The sequence below is a fragment of the Lithobates pipiens genome, unplaced genomic scaffold (genome assembly GCF_037356315.1).
Source record: "Lithobates pipiens isolate NorthernLeopardFrog02 unplaced genomic scaffold, aLitPip1_a1.2 Scaffold_13, whole genome shotgun sequence".
NCBI lineage: Eukaryota > Metazoa > Chordata > Amphibia > Anura > Ranidae > Lithobates > Lithobates pipiens.
Window position 1 is genome coordinate 469,851,434 of NW_027507718.1, and position 21,934 is coordinate 469,873,367.

Here is a 21,934-nt window from a genome sequence, read left to right on the forward strand (position 1 = left end):
AGGAGCGCCTGCAATTTTGAAGCGTGAGATGTTGGGTATCTATTTACTCGGCGTATCTTCCTCTTTCACATTATGCAAAATAATTGGGCTAACTTTACTGTTTTTTTTTAAAGCATGAAACTTTTTTTTTCAAAAAAAAAAGTTCAAAAAATTGCTGCGCAAATACCGTGCGAGATAAAAAGTTGCAACGACCGCCATTGTATTCTCTAGGGTCTTTGCTAAAAAACATATATAATGTTTGGGGGTTCTATGTAATTTTATACAAAAAAAATAATGAATTTTACATGTAGGAGAGAAATGTCAGAATTGGCCTGGATGCGAAGTGGTTAAGTGTTCCATTTACAATGTTTTATCCTTCAATCAACTGAAGATTATTTATGTCATTTCTAACTGTGTACCACATAACAATATGTCTATTACTATTGTAGATCATGTTGGAATATGTGTGTGTGTGTGTGTATATATATATATATATATATATATATATATATATATATATATATATATATATATATATATATATATATATATACATGCATATATATATACACACATATACATACAGTGGTGTGAAAAAGTGTTTGCCCCCTTCCTCATTTCCTGTTCCTTTGCATGTTTGTCACACTTAAGTGTTTCGGAACATCAAACCAATTTAAACAATAGTCAAGGACAACACAAGTAAACACAAAATGCAATTTGTAAATGAAGGTGTTTATTATTAAAGGTGAAAAAAAATCCAAACCATCATGGCCCTGTGTGAAAAAGTGATTGCCCCCTAAACCTAATAACTGGTTGGGCCACCCTTAGCAGCAACAACTGCAACCAAGCGTTTGCGATAACGTGCAATGAGGCTTTTACAGCGTCCTGGAGGAATTTTGGCCCACTCATCTTTGCAGAATTGTCCTAATTCAGTTACATTAGAGGGTTTTCGAGCATGAACGGCCTTTTTAAGGTCATACCACAACATCTCAATAGGATTCAGGTCAGGACTTTGGCTAGGCCACTCCAAAGTCTTCATTTTGTTTTTCTTCAGCCATTCGGTGGTGGACTTGCTGGTGTGTTTAGGATCATTGTCCTGCTGCAGAACCCAAGTTCGTTTCAGCTTGAGTACACGAACAGATGGTCGGACATTCTCCTTCAGGATCTCTTGGTAGACAGCAGAATTCATAGTTCCTTTTATCACGGCAAGTCTTCCAGGTCCTGAAGCAGCAAAACAGCCCCAGACCATCACACTACCACCACCATATTTTACTGTTGGTATAATGTTCTTTTTATGAAATGCAGTGTTCCTTCTACGCCAGATATACTTGGACACACACCTTCCAAAGAGTTCCACTTTTGTCTCATCGGTCCACAGAATGTTGTCCCAAAAGTCTTGGGGATCATCAAGATGTGTTGTGGAGAAATTGAGACGAGCTTTGATGTTCTTTTTGCTCAGCAGTGGTTTTCTCCTTGGAACTCTGCCATGCAGGCTATTTTTGCCCAGTCTTTTCCTGATGGTGGAGGCATGAACGCTGACCTTAACTGAGGCAAGAGAGGCCTGCAGTTCCTTGGACGTTATTGTGGGGTCTTTTGTGACCTCTTGGATGAGTCGTCGCTGCGCTCTTGGGGTAATTTTGGGCGGCCGGCCACTCCTGGGAAGGTTCACCACTGTTCCATGTCTTCGCCATTTGTGGATAATGGCTCTCACTGTGGTTCGCTGGATTCCCAAAGCTTTGGAAATGGCTTTATAACCCTTTCCAGACTGATAGATCTCAATTACTTTCTTTCTCAATTGTTCCTGAATTTCTTTGGGTCTCGGCATGATGTGTAGCTTTTAAGGATCTTCTGGTGGACCTTACTGTGTCAAGCAGCTCCTATTTAAGTGATGCCTTGATTGTGAACAGGTGTGGCAATAATCAGGCCTGGGTGTGGCTAGAGAAATTGAACTCAGGTGTGGACAACCACAGTTATAGTATGTTTTAACAAGGGGGGCAATCACTTTTTCACACAGGGCCATGATGGTTTGGATTTTTTTTCACCTTTAATAATAAACACCTTCATTTACAAATTGCATTTTGTGTTTACTTGTGTTGTCCTTGACTATTGTTTAAATTGGTTTGATGTTCCGAAACACTTAAGTGTGACAAACATGCAAAGGAACAGGAAATGAGGAAGGGGGCAAACACTTTTTCACACCACTGTACACACACATATATATATATATATATATATACATATACACATATATATATATATATATATATATATATATATATATATATATATATATATATATATATATATATATATATATATATATATATATATATATATATATGAAATACAAGATAATCAATTAATACTGTCGTTACCAATGTTATAATTTTACCCTTAATTTTGTACATGGTTAAAGAATTGTCAAACATGTCCTTGCATACCTACTTTGTAGCTATGGTTCATTTAAAGTCCCACCTTGTTTTCCTCTCTGACAATCTCTTGTATCAGGTCTGAGGAAGGAGCTACTTCACGTGCTTCTGAAATCCGTTGCCATCCCCCTTGACATCACTTCCACCGGCGCATGTGCGTTCCATGGTGCCTCCGGAAGTGCGGCGGCCATCTTGACCCCTCGCTCTCTCCTCCTTCTGCAGCTGCTGGTCGCCATTGCATTCGGGAGTGAAGTTACAGGAGCCTGGATTATTGTATTGATGTGCCTACCTAAATGCTGGATTTTGTAAGAGTTTTAAACTTTATGCTTATTAAACTGTTGGAATATTGCACTTAAAAGGAAAGCATGGGTTTGTTTTTTGTGGCCCATTACCTAGGTGGAGGCTGCATCTGTCCTCGCTGCCTCTGCACTGAGAACTGAGCGATCGAATATTGCTGATGGTTCGGTTCTCACAGATCCCTGAGCAGAGAGCCGCTGACTGTCAATCAGCAGCTCTCCTCTCTGCTCCTCCACACTCACTAGAGCGCTGAGCTGTCGAGGGGTGGGGAGCAGCCATCTCAGCGGCTCCATGAGAGACAGACAGGTATCAGTCCAGGCACCTTGGGGATCCAGACTTTATTGTCGTGATGACGCGGTGCCTGGACTGATTCCTGTGACACCAGCAGAGAGCGAAATTCATATCGCTCTCTGCTGAAAACTGGTCACAGGAGTGCAAAACAAATTGCACTCCTGTGACCCATAGGAGAAGACCAGCCAAACCAGCTCAGGCTGGACTTCTCCTTTAATAGCCCCTTCTTGCTATTTGTTAATCTATTGTATCATGCCTTTGATCTTTGACTATATCCTGTTTGTTTCTGCAGTCACTGATAATGAATATTCACTGAATTTTATGTGAGGCCCTTTAGGGATGTCGGGGGTTGCACTTGAGCTCCCAATATCAAAAAAAGTTGACCATCACTGTAAAAGACCCCCGAGATCATACATTATTCACACAACACGTTATTTGAGTGAAATATTTGAACTTGGGCTGTTAAGAATCACCTTCTAGAATAAACAGATGAAGTATTCAATAGTTGCATCTATAAGAACTTTGACATGCTCAGGCTGAGTGATGACAAATGCATCATGATATATACTGTAGATGCCACAATTCAAAGAATAAAATGAGAATTTACACTACAGTTATCTGTGAAAAAAAAAGAAATTGCATAAAAATTTCTGTAAAGAAGCCTCGCTGCTGGAGAACATCCAGTCCTAAACGGCTAAGAACAGCTAAGACTAGCGCAATTACAATTTCTTGTAAGCTAATAAACATATGCTGAATCATTAAATAACCATTCATGAAATGTTTATGTAGCTCAGCGTCTTAACAGAGGGAAACAGTAAGTTGAGGTGCCCCAGGGCAAATATTTTTGTGGGTGATCTCACTACCATGAAATTCCTTGTATCATTAAGAAAAAAAAAAAAATGTTACCCAATATGACCATTTGTATGCGCTTAAGCCCTCCCATTGGCTCTCAGGCTTTACGGGAGCATACAGAGTGAATTCATTTCTCCCATTCTTAGATTTGCTGGTGTCCTTCCCTAAACCAAGACCTGGTGACGTGCGGGACACTGGTTCCACCAACTGCCTTCTTTTCATGAGCTCACTATTTCCTTGGTCACACTTATTTGAGTATGACATCAAGTTCCTAAATCATGGAAATATACATCTTGAGAGAACAGTTTGGACTGTAACAGCACAAATAGACTGCTGAATTTGCTGTAAGAGTTATAACAGAACTTAATTTAAGGGCAGATTGAGTGGATTTTCTGCCTTAAAGCCCTATTTTACCAAGCCTCTCCACACCCCATTTTCATTTGTTGACCCCCCCTACCATTTTTCAAGGCATCTCCATGAAATCATCTTGACATCACATCACAGCTTGTCTTCCTCCTCCAGTAGTGACATGAGTGCCATTATTTGCAGCAGTCTCACATTCAGGGTGGCTTACTGATGGCAATACCCAGGACACAGGGTTTAAACTGTCTATGCTCATAGTAAATGAAGGAAAAAAAAAAAAAAAAACACTAAAAGCTATTCAACCCGGAAGAGGAGGGGCCATTTAACATAATGGGCAATGAATTAAGCAAAAAAGCATTTTTTCAAGTACAGAATATCACAAGAAGTTAATTTAACAGTTTTCACTGAAGTACAGACTGTACAACATTGGTGTCATACTCCACCTGCTCTTAAAGAAAAACTATAATACTTTCAACTCAATTTTATTTTTACTTTTACATTCCTGCCCTTTTAAAAGGGTAACTCTGACTTTGTGGGAAAAACATAGCAAATAAGAAAAAATTAAATGGCTAATACAATTTCTGCACAGGGCATATTGTAATCTATCATTAAAATGTACCTTTCATTTTCAATCTACAGCCACTTTAAAATTTCTAGAGGTCTTCTGTACACGGTTGTACAGACCCTCCCCAGAAATGTCCATTACTGCTTGTGTGATTGGCTTACTGATTTTCCCAGAAGTCTGCACTAAGATACAAGTCAGATTTCAAGCATCCTCTACAACAGGGGTCTCCAAACTTTCTAATCAAGGGGCCAGTTTATTGTCATTCTGGATTTAGGGGGCAAAACTGTGGCCAGTGGGAGTAGAAATTGTCCCAGGCTTGGTTGTCATAGGAGTAAAAAAATAAAAATAAATAAAAAACAAACGAAACCCCCCCCCCCCAAAAAAAAAACCCTGTGGTGAGGAGGAATACTGCCACCATCACTGGTGTCAGTGGGAGAAATAATGCCCCATCACTGGTGTCAGTGGGAGGAATAGTGCCCCATCACTGGTGTCAGTGGGAGGAATAGTGCCCCATCACTGGTGTCAGTGGGAGGAATAGTGCCCCATCACTGGTGTCAGTGGGAGGAATAGTGCCCCATCACTGGTGTCAGTGGGAGGAATAGTGCCCCATCACTGGTGTCAGTGGGAGGAATAGTGCCCCATCACTGGTGTCAGTGGGAGGAATAGTGCCCCATCACTGGTGTCAGTGGGAGGAATAGTGCCCCATCACTGGTGTCAGTGGGAGGAATAGTGCCCCATCACTGGTGTCAGTGGGAGGAATAGTGCCCTATCACTGTTGTCATAGGAAGACTTTATGCTCCGACATTGGTATCAATTGGAGGAACAAAACCCCATTGCTGTTGTCAAAGGGAGGAATAGTGCCTTGTATCTGTCAGAGGAATAGCGTTCCAAGGGACAGATAAAAAGTAAGCAAAGGGCCACATCCGGCCCTCGGGCTGCTTTTTCTTCAGAGCAGAAATAGGTAGGATAATATCTCTGCAATGTACAATGATCACACAGATGGGATTGTTTTCATCTCAACAATAGTGTAGTTAATATTTAAATGAATGACACACACACAAATATTTTTAGTGCAGACTCGGTACTGGTCTGGCCATTTGGTCCGAGGTTCCATTCCCTGATAGGCACACAGCAGCCAGGCATATGTTAGTTCACAGTCACTGGAGTCAGAAAACAGGCTGTTCATGTCTTTTTGTAGTTTTGCTGAAAGAACTGGGATAGGGCGAGGGTGAGCCTTGGGATACTCCTAAAAAAACTTCAAACAAACTCTAGTTGAGGGCTCTAAAGTTGATGTGCTCCTTCAGTTTGAAAACCACTCTCTTTAAAGTAATTCCAAACAGGGATCAGCATAAATTTCTGGATGTACTGTGAAAAGCTCTCCTGAGTAAAGCAAAGGAAAGTCCCTAAAGTCCAAAGAGGCTGGTACTCGCTGTGTCCTGAATACTGTGTTGCCACCTGCAGGAAAATTCAGCTTCTGTACCCAATTGCCTGTGTCCTGGATCCCCAGATGAGCTTTATGCATATGTTCAGGAGGCAAGGCAAGAGGTCTCCCAGCCCAAGCATAATCTGGAACCCCAAAAAGGATTCTTGCATGTTACAGCTGAGCTCCCAGGGATGCCTCAGTCCCCAGGAACAAGAGAGAGCTGTTCCAGGCCCCAACTTATTTATACCCCTCTCAGTTCCCTGCTGGTCACTCACTCTCTTGACCAGGAATTGGCTGGAGAAGCATGAATATATAGGCCAGGGTCCAAGCTCTCCCATCCACTATATCCCAGAGCTCAGTGGGATGCAGGGGAGAGCAGCTGAGCCTGCACCAGCAGAACCTAGGACAAAAACAACTATTGCTGCTCCTCCTGGTTACAATGCCAAAAACTAAACAAAAACGAAATATACCTAAAACTAGTAGCCTACTCGGGTGATACATATTCTTTATTAAAATTGTCTTCATTTTACATATAAACATTTAATACAGGGTGCACCCAATTGGTTTTTCAGAACACAGCAGTAGAAACTCTCTTTAGATGGAACTTCATATGGAGCTGTAAAGAGTAGGGAGAGTAGGATGCATCACTCATTTAGATCTACGGACCTGTTTTTTTGCAATTTCAGCAAAGCAGTCAAGCTAAGTCTAGTAAATGATTCAAAGGGATACTAGAGCTCTGCCACTGGCTGAGAATAATTTATAAATAATGAATATGAAACATCAATACCTATTATTAAAAAATGAAATGCTTTTTAAAATGTTATGTTTTAGTACTTAATAACGTAATGTCCTTATTTTACTTCAGCTATGTATTGTTTCTTCCACAGGAATAAATAATATACAAGTACAGTAAACAATGGATCAAGGAGATATAGATTAAGAGTGATATGTTTGGTGGGCTAAATTGCCTTAATGTGGGCTACGACCTTGTAGTGAAAGGCCTCCATGAAGGGTCTTCCAATAGTATGACGGGTGACGGAACTTATAAGCATCCAATTAAAACCAAGTTCATTTGGTGGATTTTCCAGAGATGGTTAAGGTTGGGACATGGTGTGTCTGAAATCTTAATATGTTGTGGCTTGTGTCAGCCCATATTAAACAGGTATGAGTAGAGAAAGAGTAGGAAATGGCTTACCACTGCATCCAAGAACTCAATGCACCGTTTCAACTCTCGCCGGGTGTCGCAATACTGTCTGAAAAGCAGTCTTCCTATTGGCTGCTTCTCACAAACACTGCCGTAGTCTCTTTCTGGAGAACAGAAAACATAAGAGCAACACTTAGAACATTCAGAATCTGGAACCCAGAGTGGCCAATTTACAAAAAAAGAAGCAACTGCTAATCAGGAACTGTGATTCACATGTAGCCAAGAATTGGTACAAATATGATGCTGCCCACATCAACTAATCAGAAATTGTCAATTGGCTACACTGCATGCACAGATTACAGGTCATTAGTAGAGTCAGAGCTTATTCATTCCATCAAGCTGGGATCTCACAACTCATTAGGAGGTGACATTTCACTTATGTTTAAATCACTTCATGTCATTCATTGCGGTCATATTTAGAAATAGGTCTAATGACCTGCATATTGCACTCCGAGACCTTTTTTTTTTGCATTCATGGGCAATTTTCATTCTTAAATACATACTGTATATTCTAGCAAACCAGTCCTAAAGAAAAATACACATATGCATATACTGTATGCTTGCATTTTATCATTGCTATACTTTTTAAATTAAAATCACTTTTACATGCAGACAAATCTGTCCACTTAATGTGACAGCGGTATTAACACTCATTCTATTCTCATGGATTAAATTTTAAGAAACTACAATGCAACTAATCCAGCACCCCCGGCGGGGTTATAGTTTTATCCCAACCCTGTCATGGTCACTTTTGATTGACAGCTTGGTCTGCATTTAAAAAAAGGAAAAATATAAACAAAGGCAATTGGGTAGAAACAAAATACATAAATAGCATATTATTGCCTGAACTAACCCCACACAAGTATTAGAATGTAATTTTTTTTTGCAACAATGGTCCATATTATATATATATATATATATATATATATATATATATATATATATATATATATATATATATATATATATAACATTTTTCAGACTGTATCTGTTGGACTAAAAAAAAGTCCATAGCGGTATATATATATATATATATACATACACACACACACACACACACACACACACACATACATATATATACACACACATATATATATATATATATATATATATATATATATATTTACACACACACACACACACACACATATTATATATATATATATATATATATATATATATATATATATATATATATATATATATATAGCCAAGGACTTTTTTAGTCCAACAGATATAGTATGAAAATTAAAAGTAACTGCATTTTTATTTAAGATTTTATGTGTGCTCCATCCTGTGGTTGCCTTATGTTTTTGAAAGAGTAGGAATGGGTTAGAAGCTCTGTCATGTGATTACTGCTGTCTGCATCCTCATTCGGAAGATTTACTCGCTCTAACTGCCCTGACCACCTATTTCATCATAAAGGAAAGTAAAGATAAACAGGCAGTCCTCGGGTTACAAACAAGATAGGGTCTGTAGGCTTGTTCTTAAGTTGAATTTGTATGTAAGTTGGAATATATATATATATATTTTTTTTAAGTGTAACACCAGCCAAAAAATATATATATATATATTTTTTTATAGCATGGGGAAGGATTAACACCCCTGTAACGTTTGTTTTGCTGTCTGTGCCCCTGTTCAGAAGATTTCACCTCACTTTCTGTCCCTGAGACAATTGGATTTTGAAAAGTTTGGGTTGTTGTGTAAACAAAGATTGGTGATAAAGCTTCAGTGGAGACCCCTTTTTCCCGATGATAACTCTTATGTCGCGTACACACGATCAGAATTCCCGTCGGAAAAAGCTCTGATGGTTTTACCGACAGAATTTGGCTCAAGCTGTCTTGCCTACACATGGTCACACCAAATTCCCATCGTTTATAACGCGGTGACGTACAATGCGACTAGAAAAAGGAAGTTCAATAGCCAGTAGCTTCTGTCTCGTAGTTGAATCTGAGCATGCGTGATTTTTGGCGTGTCAGAATTGCATACACACGATCGGAATTACCGATAGAAAGTTTTTCCGTCTGGAAAATTGAGAACATGCTATAAATTTTTGGCTGGCGGGAATTCAGATAGCTAAATTCCGATGGAGGAAACACATGGTCGCATTTTTCGATGAAAAGCTCTCATCTGTCTTTTTCTGACCGGAATTCCGATCGCGTGTACGCGGCATTAGAGGACTGCATTTCCCTTCCTAAGGGGATATTTCCTCTCATTCCTGTTGTCTGCCTCTGTTTGTAAGTAGGAGTCGTATGTACGTTGGATGTTTGTAACTCAGGGACTGCCTGTAGAGGGCAAATCTTCCAATGCAAACACTTGGTCTTGTGATAACGGTCTTAGACGGTTATCCTTTACATTCAAACGACATCCTCTTACTTCCTGCTGAAGCTAAAATACATGAAATAACGGACACAGATGGGAGGGGATCAGAACACCTGTCAAGATTTTATGGCTTGAAAGAAAATGAGTACACACCGATGGCTGCAGCGATAATACAAAAACGTTATTGTCTAGGTGTAGACAAATAGGATCTTTACAACTGGTAAGCACATTTGGGCATCAGAGTGGGAGGATTTGCCTGTTCACACTTGGACAATAAAGTATTTGAATAACCGCTGTCTTCGTAGTGCGCCAACTTGTTTCCTTTCTACATGTGTATAGTGACAGCTTCCTAAGTGGGGATTTTCAATAAAGTTCAATACATTTCATTTCATTTCCTGTGGTCCATATAGGACAGAAAGTGAGGGGAGTTCTCCCTAATGTGAAACAGGTGCCAAAAATACAAATCGATGGGGATTTAACCCCTTTGCGCCGAAGGGTAAAACAAATTGAACTGACCAGTTGGATGGATGTGCTTTCATGTCTAGCATGGTCAGTTTGAAGTAGGAGAGATAATGATCAAAGACTAATTGTAGACCCACTTGCAGAATGTGCTTACCCAAGAAGCAAACTATAAGCCAATGATGAGTTTGTATGTAGTTCCAGCCAGCACTGCTAAATATATCCCAAACTACCTACCCTTAAGCTTCAGAGGACGCAATAAAGCAGAGTCATTCTACCACTTTTGTTGGACCCATCATGAGATGATTACTAACAAGAGCATACCAGGTTGCAACAACTGCACACCGTTAACAAAATTGCCACAATCTCCATCGTCCTTCTCATTCTCTCCTTGTCCCTCTGAATTCATTATGCCTTCTTTTATGTTACTCTTTCCAGGTTTGTGATATAGTCTTACATCCATAGCACACAACACAATAGACTTTAATGAGAATGTCTCCATCCACCAAAGAGGACTGAGGCCAGAGCCTAAAGAAAGTCTTAATTATTCCTTCCCTGAATTTTTTTTCATGTTTTTAGCAGTTTTTTTTTACCATGTGTAAGGCTTTCTTCAGTCCTGCATCCTGTTTGCTTATTATGGTTGGTAGGTAAAATATCTTTAGGTGTGCTAGACTCTTCCGTTATTCAACATCTCAAATTATCACATATACCAAACCCCCAAACAAGCTGACCACCCAAGAATTGCCAAAGTAACAGATGTAATGAAAAAAAAACAGTATGCTAGGCGAAGCCCAATATAGTGTGTGCATAACTATACACACACACACACACACACACACACACACACACACACACAATATTCCACAAAAGGTAGTACACCCCACACATTTTTGTAAATATTTTATTATATCTTTTCATGTGACAACACTGAACAAATTACACTTTGCCACAACGTAAATTAGGGAGTGTACAGCTTGTGTAAATTTGCTGTCCCCTCAAAATAAATCAACACCATTAATGTCTAAACCGCTGGCAACAAAAGTGAGTACACCCCTAAGTAAAAATGTCCAAATTGGGCTTAATATTCAAGCTGTACACTCACTACTTTACATTGTAGCCAAGTGCAATTTCTTTAGTGTTGTCACATAAAAAGATATAATAAAAGATTTATAAAAATGTGAGGGGTGTACTCATTTTTCGAGATACTGTATATATTTATTACATACACACACACTGTATATTGATTTTATCCAAAATTAAGTAAAATGTTCCTAAAAAATACAATAAAATGTGTTCTCAATCACATTGCTCCATTTAGCTGATTTGTGTATTTACATCTTTGTTATATACAGTATATCACCTAGCAATGTAACAGGGGCTTGTTTGATTCTAGTTAAATAAATAAAAAGAATACGTATTTTTTATACCAATGCCTTTGCACAATATGATTTGCTACAAAATGACAGGTGCACTTTATTTATTCATTATACACATCATACACCCTTGTAAGAACTTTCAGTAAAGGGTATTTGCAGTAGCTACTCCTTCGAAGATGGGTGATATTCATGAGACACGTGGCCCTAGGACCCCATACAAAAAGTGTGCATAAACCTGTTCTTTCACAGTTATTTGAATGTGAAGTGTATTTGTAATCTACATTATAAAAAGCCTGTGTTAGTCTGCTAATCTCTATCCCGACTCTTGAAATATTTAAGTGAACCCTGTGTGGCTTTACTCTGCATGGACTCAGGGGTGTCTCAGCAGCTATCACTGAGTGCTGTTCACACGTCAATGGAAGAAGAGACATCAAACACAGCAAGAGAGCTTATTAATATTCATGTCAGCTAGGAGGTTCTCAGGTATATGGAAACCATTTATTACACCAGAAGCCACTTTCTTGCCACAACCTACAAGTAAAAGACCAGCTTACAGGATCTCCAAACCAGAAAGCCTCCTGCTTAGGAGGACAATGACTGGCCCACATTGAGAACTTAAAGTGAATCTTAAAAGTGAAGTACAGCCAAATCTTGTTTGGCTGGGCTTCTCCTATGGATCACAGGAGTGCAGTTAGTTTTGCACTCCTGTGACCGGTTTTCAGCAGAGAGAGGTCTGAAGTCCGCTCTCTACTGATGTCACAGAATTGGTCCCACCCCCTCCACAGCTCAGCACTCCAGTGAGCGAGAAGGGGGCAAAGCAGAGAGCTGTGACTGACAATCACCAGCTCTCTGCTCATGGAGCTGTGAGAACCGAGCCATCGGTGGTGTTCGATTGCTCGGTTCTCATTGTTAGAGGTGTCGGGGGACAGATGCAGCATTGGACTGATGCAGAATCCTCCTAGGCAAGTATAAATACAATTAAAAAAAAAAAAAACATACGTCTGTTTTGAACAGAAACCAAGTCAGGACATAAATTGTGACCTGGGAAGTGTGTATGTGCCATTCAGGCTTGGTAGTGATGGGGTATGTAGACAATGCATCCGCAACTTCTGCTAGAGTGCTGACAGGGGATGGAACCCATCCTGGCTCCTGTGAAAGTTCAAGGGAAGAAGGGACAGCCCTTGGAATTGGCACCATAGATGTCCTGGAGAGGTGATGGAGTGGCACCCTCAGCCTGGACTCAGCCGACCAGGGGGTGTGGCCTGGTCGGGGTCCAGGCTGAGGTTGCCACTCCAATCACCTCTCCAGGACACCATAGATGTGCGACTTCTAGGGGCTACCCCTTCTTCCCTCAGGACATAAACTGTCAGCATAATTACATTGGCATTTCTGTGTTATTACTGTGATGTTAATAAACATTTCACGGAAGACAACCTAGAGAAGGGGTGTGTTCTACATCAGGAGTCCCCAAACTTTTCAGTGCAAGGGCCGCATTGTATAATTTATTTGCAGGCCAAAAAAATATTTTTTATGAATCAAAGAATAATAAATGAATATATGTTACTTACTTTTTTGAAAATGGCAGAATACGATTCAGAAAAAAAGTTATAGAACTTTTAGGAAAACCAAGCAAAATTCCACTGACATCACAGTCTCCCTTACATCAGAGTGCTCATCTGAGCCCCCTTACATCAAGGGCTCCATTAGAGTCCCCCTTACATCTGGGTCCTCATCGGAGCCCCCTTTACATTAAAATCCATCTTAGGAGTCCTCGGCTTACATCATGGCTCCCATCAGAGCCTCCCTCACATTAATGTCTCCCTTAGGAGTCCCCCATTACACCAGAGTCCCTGTCAGAGACCAGTCCTTACATCAGAGTCCCCATCGGTGCCCTCCTTACATAAGAGCCTGTGACGGATCCTATCTCACACTCTGCTGAGTGCTTCCATTGTTAATACCGCTTCCTCAGTCCTGGAACATGAGTCCAATGGATCTGGCTATAGAAAACCCCAAGAACCAGACAACACCAGTCTTGGCGTACATCAGGAATAGCCTTTTATTTGAGATCTCACACAAATATATACAGCAGGATGACAATACAAACTGTATCCAGAAACCTAATTAATATGAGCTAATTATCTAATCCTTTAGACAGCCTAGGTGACTAAGACATGACCTTTAGGACAGACTTGTGGTCGCCGAGCTTCACACAGTAGCAGAGTTAATTAACACAAACAACAATGGGTGAAAAAGACTCTTAGAGCCCATACTAGACTTATTTACAATAAACACATTATAGCAGACAACAGACAGGTAGCTGGAGTTGATGACATTAGCATCTAACAGTATGAGTCCCAACAATATGAATCAGTCACTAATCTAATATGGCATATAAAGGGTTCCCAGAGTCTGTGTGCCTTGGGGGACATGGACCTGAATCCAAAGTCACACCACCTCCAGGGTCCCCTGGCATACAGCTCATAGAGAGCACCATTCCCCCAAATGCCAGGGCCCAGGATCGGTGGGCAAGAGACTAGCATTCAGTCCCCTCCAAAAGCCTCTGTCCTGGCTAGGTCTGTCACAGAGTCCATCGTAGGTTCCTCCCGTGCATCAGACTCCCCATTAGAGTCCCTCTATACATCAGTGTGCCCATAAGAGTCCCCCCTCACAACAGAGTCCACAGTACCGGGTTTGCAAAAGTTGCATATGCGACTGAGCCCTGGCATTCCATTATAGTGAAGGGGGAAGACAGCTGCAGGACATTATGGCTCAGTTCACACTGCTGCAATCCCAAAGTCATGAAACTTGCTTGTCATTTCCTTGCACTTTTGTGATGTAACATTGCAATCTATGGCCCTCAAACACAGGCCAAAAGCAAAAGGCTCCGCGATTGATAGACATTGCATTGGCAGTCTGGGGGGGGGTAATTCATGGCATCTTGCACCAGGTTCTGGTAACTCCTCTGGGTGAGTATTTGGGGAGGTAGGAGAACCTCAGCTCAATTATCTGTTTTTACCATCATTTGTGTGAATGAGGCCTCAAAAAAAGCAAATCCCCCTAAATGGGGACTGTAATAAAGAACTGACAGTGGTTCTCACTCCTCGACACTATCCAAATCTAAAGAAAAAAAATTGCCTTTAGTTATACCTTAACTTAAAATAAGCAGTTTGGAAAAAATATTTATTTTGACCATAGGTATAAGCTGGCTGGCTTCTGCAGGACAGGGAAGAAGATGCGATCATATTAGATGGATTAAAGCCAAGTGTAGGTTAATGTCACCAATAAGGGCAAAAAACAACATGTGTGAATCCGGTCTTCTTGTTTTTGCTGTAACATTTTTGTGATGAAGTTGTATTTCTCTTCTGTAGCTCTACACTGGGAACAAGTCTTTCTTTGGAGTCTTGCAGCCTACATTCGATAATTTAGACAATCTGGATAAACACATCTACCCCACCTTAGAGTAGGAGTACAATAAAGCAATTGACAAAAAATAATAACATTCTTTGTACCGTTTCGTACCTAGTTATATGACACACGTTTCAAATTAGTCACAAAAACAAACAATGCTGTATCTATTATGAGATAATATTAGGTTATTTATTTACACAACACAAAAAAACACAATATTTTTCTTAGTGAAAAATAAATAAGCACAACAAATAAAAAAAAATTAAAAACACAAAGAGACAAACAAGCCATGTGGCCTTTCACCAACACCATTTGTCACGGACAGAAATTCTTGCTCAACTTTGTAAGCTGACCCCACGTAAACTATTTTTGTTGTTTTTGGTTTGCATTGTTCCGGATAATGCCTTCTGCCCACCTCTGGCCTCCATCCACTAAAAGACTTTATTTTATTTCTTTAATAAAAGAAAACGATAAACAATGTGATTACATTATAAAAGTCATCTAAAGTGATCTGACTGGAAGCCTAGTATTCTGGGAGCCCAAAATAGAGAACCATGTATTTTAAAGCTGTACCCCAGGCAGATATAACAGACACATAATACTGCAGCTTTGTTATGTATTAACCTCCCTGGCAGTATGATTCATTCTGGTTTTAGGTGCTGAAAACGGTACAATTATTTTGCATGGAAATTTGGCGTTTTATATTGTAGTCTTGTAATTCTTAGGAATAACTCCCTTAAATCTATTCAAACCAGAGTCTAGTAGACATCCCAGGTATGATAAAGTTTATAATATAATAAAAAAATAATACAAATTATTCAATAATGTAATCAAATCCTAAAACACTGAAAAGGGGACACTTTTTGGTTGCTATGGACAATCTCCAAATTTCAGGCAGAAAAAAAAAGTATTTATAATATAAAAGTGCATGCAGGGCACTGCACAGACCACTAGGGACAAAGGGGGTGTGTATTTTTTAATACAGTACTGTAATCTGTAAGAATATAGTGCTGTGTGTGTTGTGTCTTTTTACTTTTTTGAATTTGGCGCCGTTCTCCGCTCCCGAACGGAGCTCGGCGGCATTCGGCACTGTGAATCGAGCGGAGGACAGCTCGATCACACAGCGTGGATGACATCGCTGGATCCAGGGGACAAGGTAAGTAACTCTCCCTGTGTCCTCCCTGCATCCAGCGATGCGATACTGAGTCTGGCTCGGGGTTACCACTCTTGTTAGTAAAATCCCAACCCGAGCCAGACTGGGGATTACTGCCAGGGAGGTTAATAACTAATTAAATACATTTTATTAAATGCAATTACTAAAAACTTGAATTAGAGAGGGTATGGACCTTTTATAATCCCCTGTACAGCAGCCCGGTTGAAAGAGGGGGGCAGAATGGGAGCCAATGAGGTATGTTTCATGCAAAGGTGCTGAAAAAGAAAATGTTAATAGCAGCGAGTAGAGTTAGCAGAGGGATGAACTTTTGGGAGAGCCCACATTACCTGTCAGTGGGTATCTTAACAGCTAGTGGTAGAGTGAAGACACTACTGTCTTTCTTAAGGCCCCATTTACATTTGTGCAGTATTTTAACGCATGTGCACGAACAACGGGCTTTGCATGCAAAAGATCCAAGAAAATCTGCTATCTGACAATTTTTTTGTTGCAACACACATGCGTTGTCTAAGGCCGCGTACACACGGGCGGACTGTTCGCCCAACTTTGTCCGCTGAACAGTGTTTGGGCGGACAGTCCGCTCGTGTGTGGGCTTTCAGCGGACAGTTTCAGCGGACAGTTTGACGAACAAGGTTTTTCAGAATTTCCGAAAAACTGTCCACTGAAACCTTGTTTCAACGAACAGTCCGCTCGTGTGTAGGCTTGTTCGTCAAACTAAGTTCCGCGCATGCTCAGAAAGGATTTACACGCCTAAAGTTATAATGCAGTGTATAGGACGTCGTATTTTTCGTCCCGTCGTATGTGCCGTTCACGTCATCGCGCACGGTTTCAGCAAACTGTTCGTCCGTCGTGTGTGGCCATGTCCGTCCATGCTAATTTTGAGCGGACTGTTTGCCGAAACTGTTTGACGGACAAAGTTGGGCGAACAGTCCCCGCGTGTGTACGCGGCCTAAGGGGAGCTGGGTGCTATTAAGGAAAAAAAAAAAAGCAATTCCAATAAGTCAACATAAGTAATGTGCATTGCAACAACACATGGTTCCTAAAATGCATAGATGTAAATTGGCCCTGATTGTGAGAAAAAAAAAACAGTGTCATCCGCTTGATTGTATTCTGCGAGGGTCTGTGTATTTCTAAGGAATGGACTGACAAAAATACAAATCCTTTGGCAGACAAAAGAGCTCTCAAATATGTATTTCATTCTGTATATTAAGCGGTTTGCCTGACAGCTTCAAGGAATTCCATTGTTGTTGGTCACTTACAGCCAGCGCAATTATTCTGGGGCTCTGGGAGTCATGTGAAAACCATTTTCCTAGTTTAAAACTGCAATATAAAACATTGTTCTGTGTTTTATAGACAGACCGTTATTTTGGGGGTTTCAAGAGTTGTAGACCATTATTCTCGGTCACCTGCAGCCAGTTTTTTTTTTTTTTTTTGGACTTAAAACATGAGAGCCATTGCCCCTGGCTTTACTTTATTATAGATCCAAACTTTTTTCTGGGTTTTGGACAGGTTATGAAAGAATTTGAACCTTCTCTAGCTTCCCCTAGCCAGTGTGTGGAAAGTGCTATGGTAGGGTGCTGAATATTATCATGAGAAAGGCACCTTGTCATTCCTCAAGGTTACTGTACTGCACTTTTAATTTTTATTTTAATCTTTTTATATTTCTTATTAAACACACAGACAATACAAACGTACAAGAGCACAGCCAACATCTGGCTAATATCAGGGAAGGGACCCGTGCAGGGGTCACAAGGTAGCATTACAGTACCAAGAAATGTTAGCTTATTTAAGACTACCATAGTATACCATCATCACTGTGCTGGCCTGGCTCATGCTCCAAGGGTGGGCTGATATTGAACTAGCTCACCTAAACTATTGCGCAATCAAGGATTGATCTATTAGGACTTCAAGGGAGGCCATCAGATATTAGGAAGGCTTCCTAGTCTGCAGCAGCAGTAGAGGGTTCTGCTAACCACTTAGTCCAGACTCTGTCAGATTTTTTCGGACAGCCTCTATCTATATAGGTGTCCTTGTATAGGGGTATCACATTGTTTACAAGTGTTTTCCATAGACAGAGGGAGGAGTCTTCCGCTTTCAGCATAGGACGATGGATTTCCCAGCATAGAACAGCACAAGACCCAACAGGGTTTTTCCAGCCACCCTGGGCACCAGGTCTTCCACCAACCCCAGCAGGCATATTCTTGGGGATGGAACAATAGAGATACTTAGTAGCTCATTAACCTTCATAAGGATTTGTGACTAAAAATCTAAATTACCAGGCAGGACCAGAAGATGTGCATGCAGTCCCCGGTGGCATGGTCATAACGGCAGCACTCTGGGGAGAGAGAATACCTCATCTTGTGCACCAGAGCGGGAGCGATATATGCCCTATGGGCAATCTGGTATTGAATAAGGCAGGGAAATAAGTATTTTAAATGGGAAGTCCCCCACATCCCCCCAGTCCTCAAAGTCCAGCCCTGGTGCATCCTGGTCCCATTGCTGATGGAGCCTGGACAACTCAGGAGATGAGACTCGGAGGAGTTGAGCGTACAGCACGGAGGTGGGTTTTTCTGTACAGTCAAAGCGCAAAATCCGCTCCAGGGCAGATTGCACCAGCTGCCTCTCACCTGATGGGAACTGAGCCCTGTAAGCATGGGACAACTGTAGATATCTGAATTTGTGTGCGGGCGGGGAATTGTGTTGAGACATTAAATGATCAAAGGAGAAAATAAAGGTCTGAGGTGATGTCTGGGAGAACTTTAATACGGTACTTGGCCCATACCACAGGTTCTGGAATTTCGAAAAAGTGCTGTAGGTTGGGATTGTTCCAGAGGGGGGCGTTCGGGGTTACAGCAGTCAGAGAGTACTTTTCACAGGCCAGGCCTTCCCTCCAGGCCCTAAGGGTGGTACACATGGAGGGTGTCAGGTAGTATGGAGCCTTTGGACCTCGCAGCAGGAGATTCGACAAAGCCTCCACAGATCGTAACACAGCTTGCACTTTTAATTTGAAAGAGGAGTGCCACCTGCAAAAAAAATATTAAAAGTCAGCAGCTACAAATACTGCAGCTGCTGACTTTTAATAAATGCACACTTACCTGTTCCAGGGTCCATCGATGTCGGCAGTAGATGACGAGCAATCGCTCATCTCTCAACTGCCCCCGCCGCCATCGTCTATCAGGGAATCGGGAAGTGAAGCGTTGGTCCCTGGTGTCCCCTTCGAACTGTGTGTTTCCCAGAACACAACGGGGGGGGGGGGGGCAGCTATTCCCGAAAGTGGGTGCAGTTACCTGTATAATCCCCCTCCCTCTAAAAGGTGCCAATTGTGGCACCGGAGGGGGGGAGGGTTTCGATGAGGGTGGAAGTGCTCTTTAACCACTTGCTTACTGGGCACTTAAACCCCCCTCAGTCCCAGACCAATTTTCAGCTTTCAGCGCTGATGCACTTTGAATGACAATTGCGCGGGCATACAACACTGTACCCAAATGAAATTTTTATCATTTTTTTCCCACAAATAGAGCTTTCTTTTGGTGGTATTTAGTTACAGCTCGGAGTTTTATTTTTTGCTAAACAAACAAAAAAAGATGCAAAAAAAAAAAAAAAAAAAATCATGTTTTAATAGTTTGTTATAAAATTTTGCAAACGGGTCATTTTTCTCCTTCATTGAAGTGCGCTGATTAGGCAGCACTGATAGGCTGCATTGGTGGGCACTGATGGGCTGCATTGGTGGGCACTGATGGGCTGCATTGGTGGGCACTGATAGGCTGCACTGGTGGGCACTGATAGGCATAGTTAAGGCGGCACTAATAGGCACAGATAAGGCGGCACCGATGGGCACAGATAAGGCGGCACTGATGGGCAAAGATGGGCACAGATAAGATGGCACGGATGGGTGGCACGGATAAGTGGCACGGATGGGCACTGATAGGTACCACAGATAGATGGGACTGATGGGCACTGATAGGTGGCACTGATAGGTGGCTCTGATAGGTGGCACTGCTGGGCACTGATGGGCGGCACTGCTGGGCACTGATGGGCGGCACTGCTGGGCACTGATGGGCGGCACTGGGGTGCAGCACCTTTGAGGCAGATTTTGGGTGGCACTGTGGGTGGCACTGTGGGCACTGGTGGGTGGCACTGTGGGCACTGCGGGCACTATGGGCACTGCTGGGTGGCACTGACAGGGGGGCACTTACTTTATTTCAGGATGGCACTGCGGGTGGCAGGTGGGCACTGGCAGGGGGCAGGTGTCCGCTGGATATGCTGGCCGTGATCGGGACTGATGTCCCGAACACGGCCGCCGGCGATCGGCTTTTTTTTTTTCTCCTCGCGCTGTCAGCGCGAGGAGGAATACTAGCCGATTACCGGCTCCGTTTTATCACATGATCAGCTGTCATTGGCTGACAGCTGATCACGTGATAAGGGGTCGGGATCGACCCCTTACACGGATCGGTGATCAGGCGAGTCTCACGGACTCGCCGATCACAGAGCGCGCCGCGCGCGCCCCTCAGGGGGCGCGCAGGCCGCTCGTATCCGGGATGACGTCAATAGACGTAGTCCCGGAAATGTGGGTCCGCGCTATTGCCGTCATTTTGCAATAGCGCGGTACCCAAGTGGTTAACTATATTACTAATGTGCCTGATTGGAAATAATTTCTCATCCCTGTATATACAGTAGGGAATATATATACTTATCCTAATTGTTACAATTATGGATCTGTTTGGAGATCCTCCTTGTACTCAAAGTTGATCCATCACACTCAAGTTTTACTCACAGGAGCACCATACCATATCAGACAAAAACAGGAGAACCTGTTGATGGTTATAATGAGCTTTAATGTTTAAAAAGGGATACAGGGAAAAGGGTTTACAGTATAAGCTACCTTATTATAAGAAAAAAAAATTCAAGTCACAGAATTCAAGAAATGTGTAAATATGTAAATGTGTGGGATTCATCACAAAGTACATTTTCAAGTTTATAAACTTGAAGATCATTCGTTATAACAGGAGTAGGACAGACATAATTGAAATTCAATGTGAAAATTTATATACAAAATATATTTATATACATTTATATATCTGTACATATACAGATTTTACATTTTGTCTATAGCAGCCTTTCTTACCCTTTTCAACATGGAGGAAGCCCTTGAAATAACTTTCCGAACTCCAGGAACCCCTGCTAATAATTACTAAAATCTACAGCTTGATGTACCTTAGTTTGATGGTCGCTGGTAAGGATGGTCATTGAGCAGAATTTCCCCTTTACAGATAGGTAAAAGATCACTGTGGTCAGAGGCTACTGAAGTTGCTCAATGTTCAATGAACCCCTAGCTACCTCTGGTGGAACCCTAAGGTTTCACAGAACCCTGGTTGAGAAAAGCTGGTATATTGATATGCTAGTATATGTCCTTGTGACTCCTACTTTTTTTTGTGATTTTGTTATAAATACCCCTTTGACATCCATGACATATGATATGAAGCAAAAATGCTAGCCAGGTGCAATTCAATTTAGACTGTTAGGCCCCATGCACACGAGACACTGTTAAAGACACGTTCAGAGGCAGTTGGACACTTTTTTCAACTGCTCCTGCAATGTTATCCTATGTGTTCATGTACAGTGTCTTGTTTTTTCCCCGTTTTTAGGCAGTTGCGTTTAACCTCGTTTTTCCAGAAGCAAAAAAATGGGTTCAGACACTTTGCTTTTCCACGTTTCAGATGCAAAACACGGCTAAACGCAGCACCAGCGTTTAGACACATTTTTTTTTTTTTAGGTAGCTTAGACAATGAGGAATG

At 41.6% G+C, this 21,934-nt stretch overlaps 1 protein-coding gene across 2 annotated transcripts in view; it reads right to left on the bottom strand.

The window, feature by feature from the left end:
- GRK4 (G protein-coupled receptor kinase 4) overlaps window positions 1–21,934 on the bottom strand; it is a 357,240-nt gene that overhangs the window by 148,236 nt on the left and 187,070 nt on the right. For both annotated transcript variants that reach the window (XM_077477876.1, XM_077477877.1), the window contains exon 3: window positions 7,395–7,507. In XM_077477876.1, coding sequence (XP_077334002.1) covers window positions 7,395–7,507 — 113 coding nt within the window. The remainder of the gene's footprint in view (window positions 1–7,394; window positions 7,508–21,934) is intronic.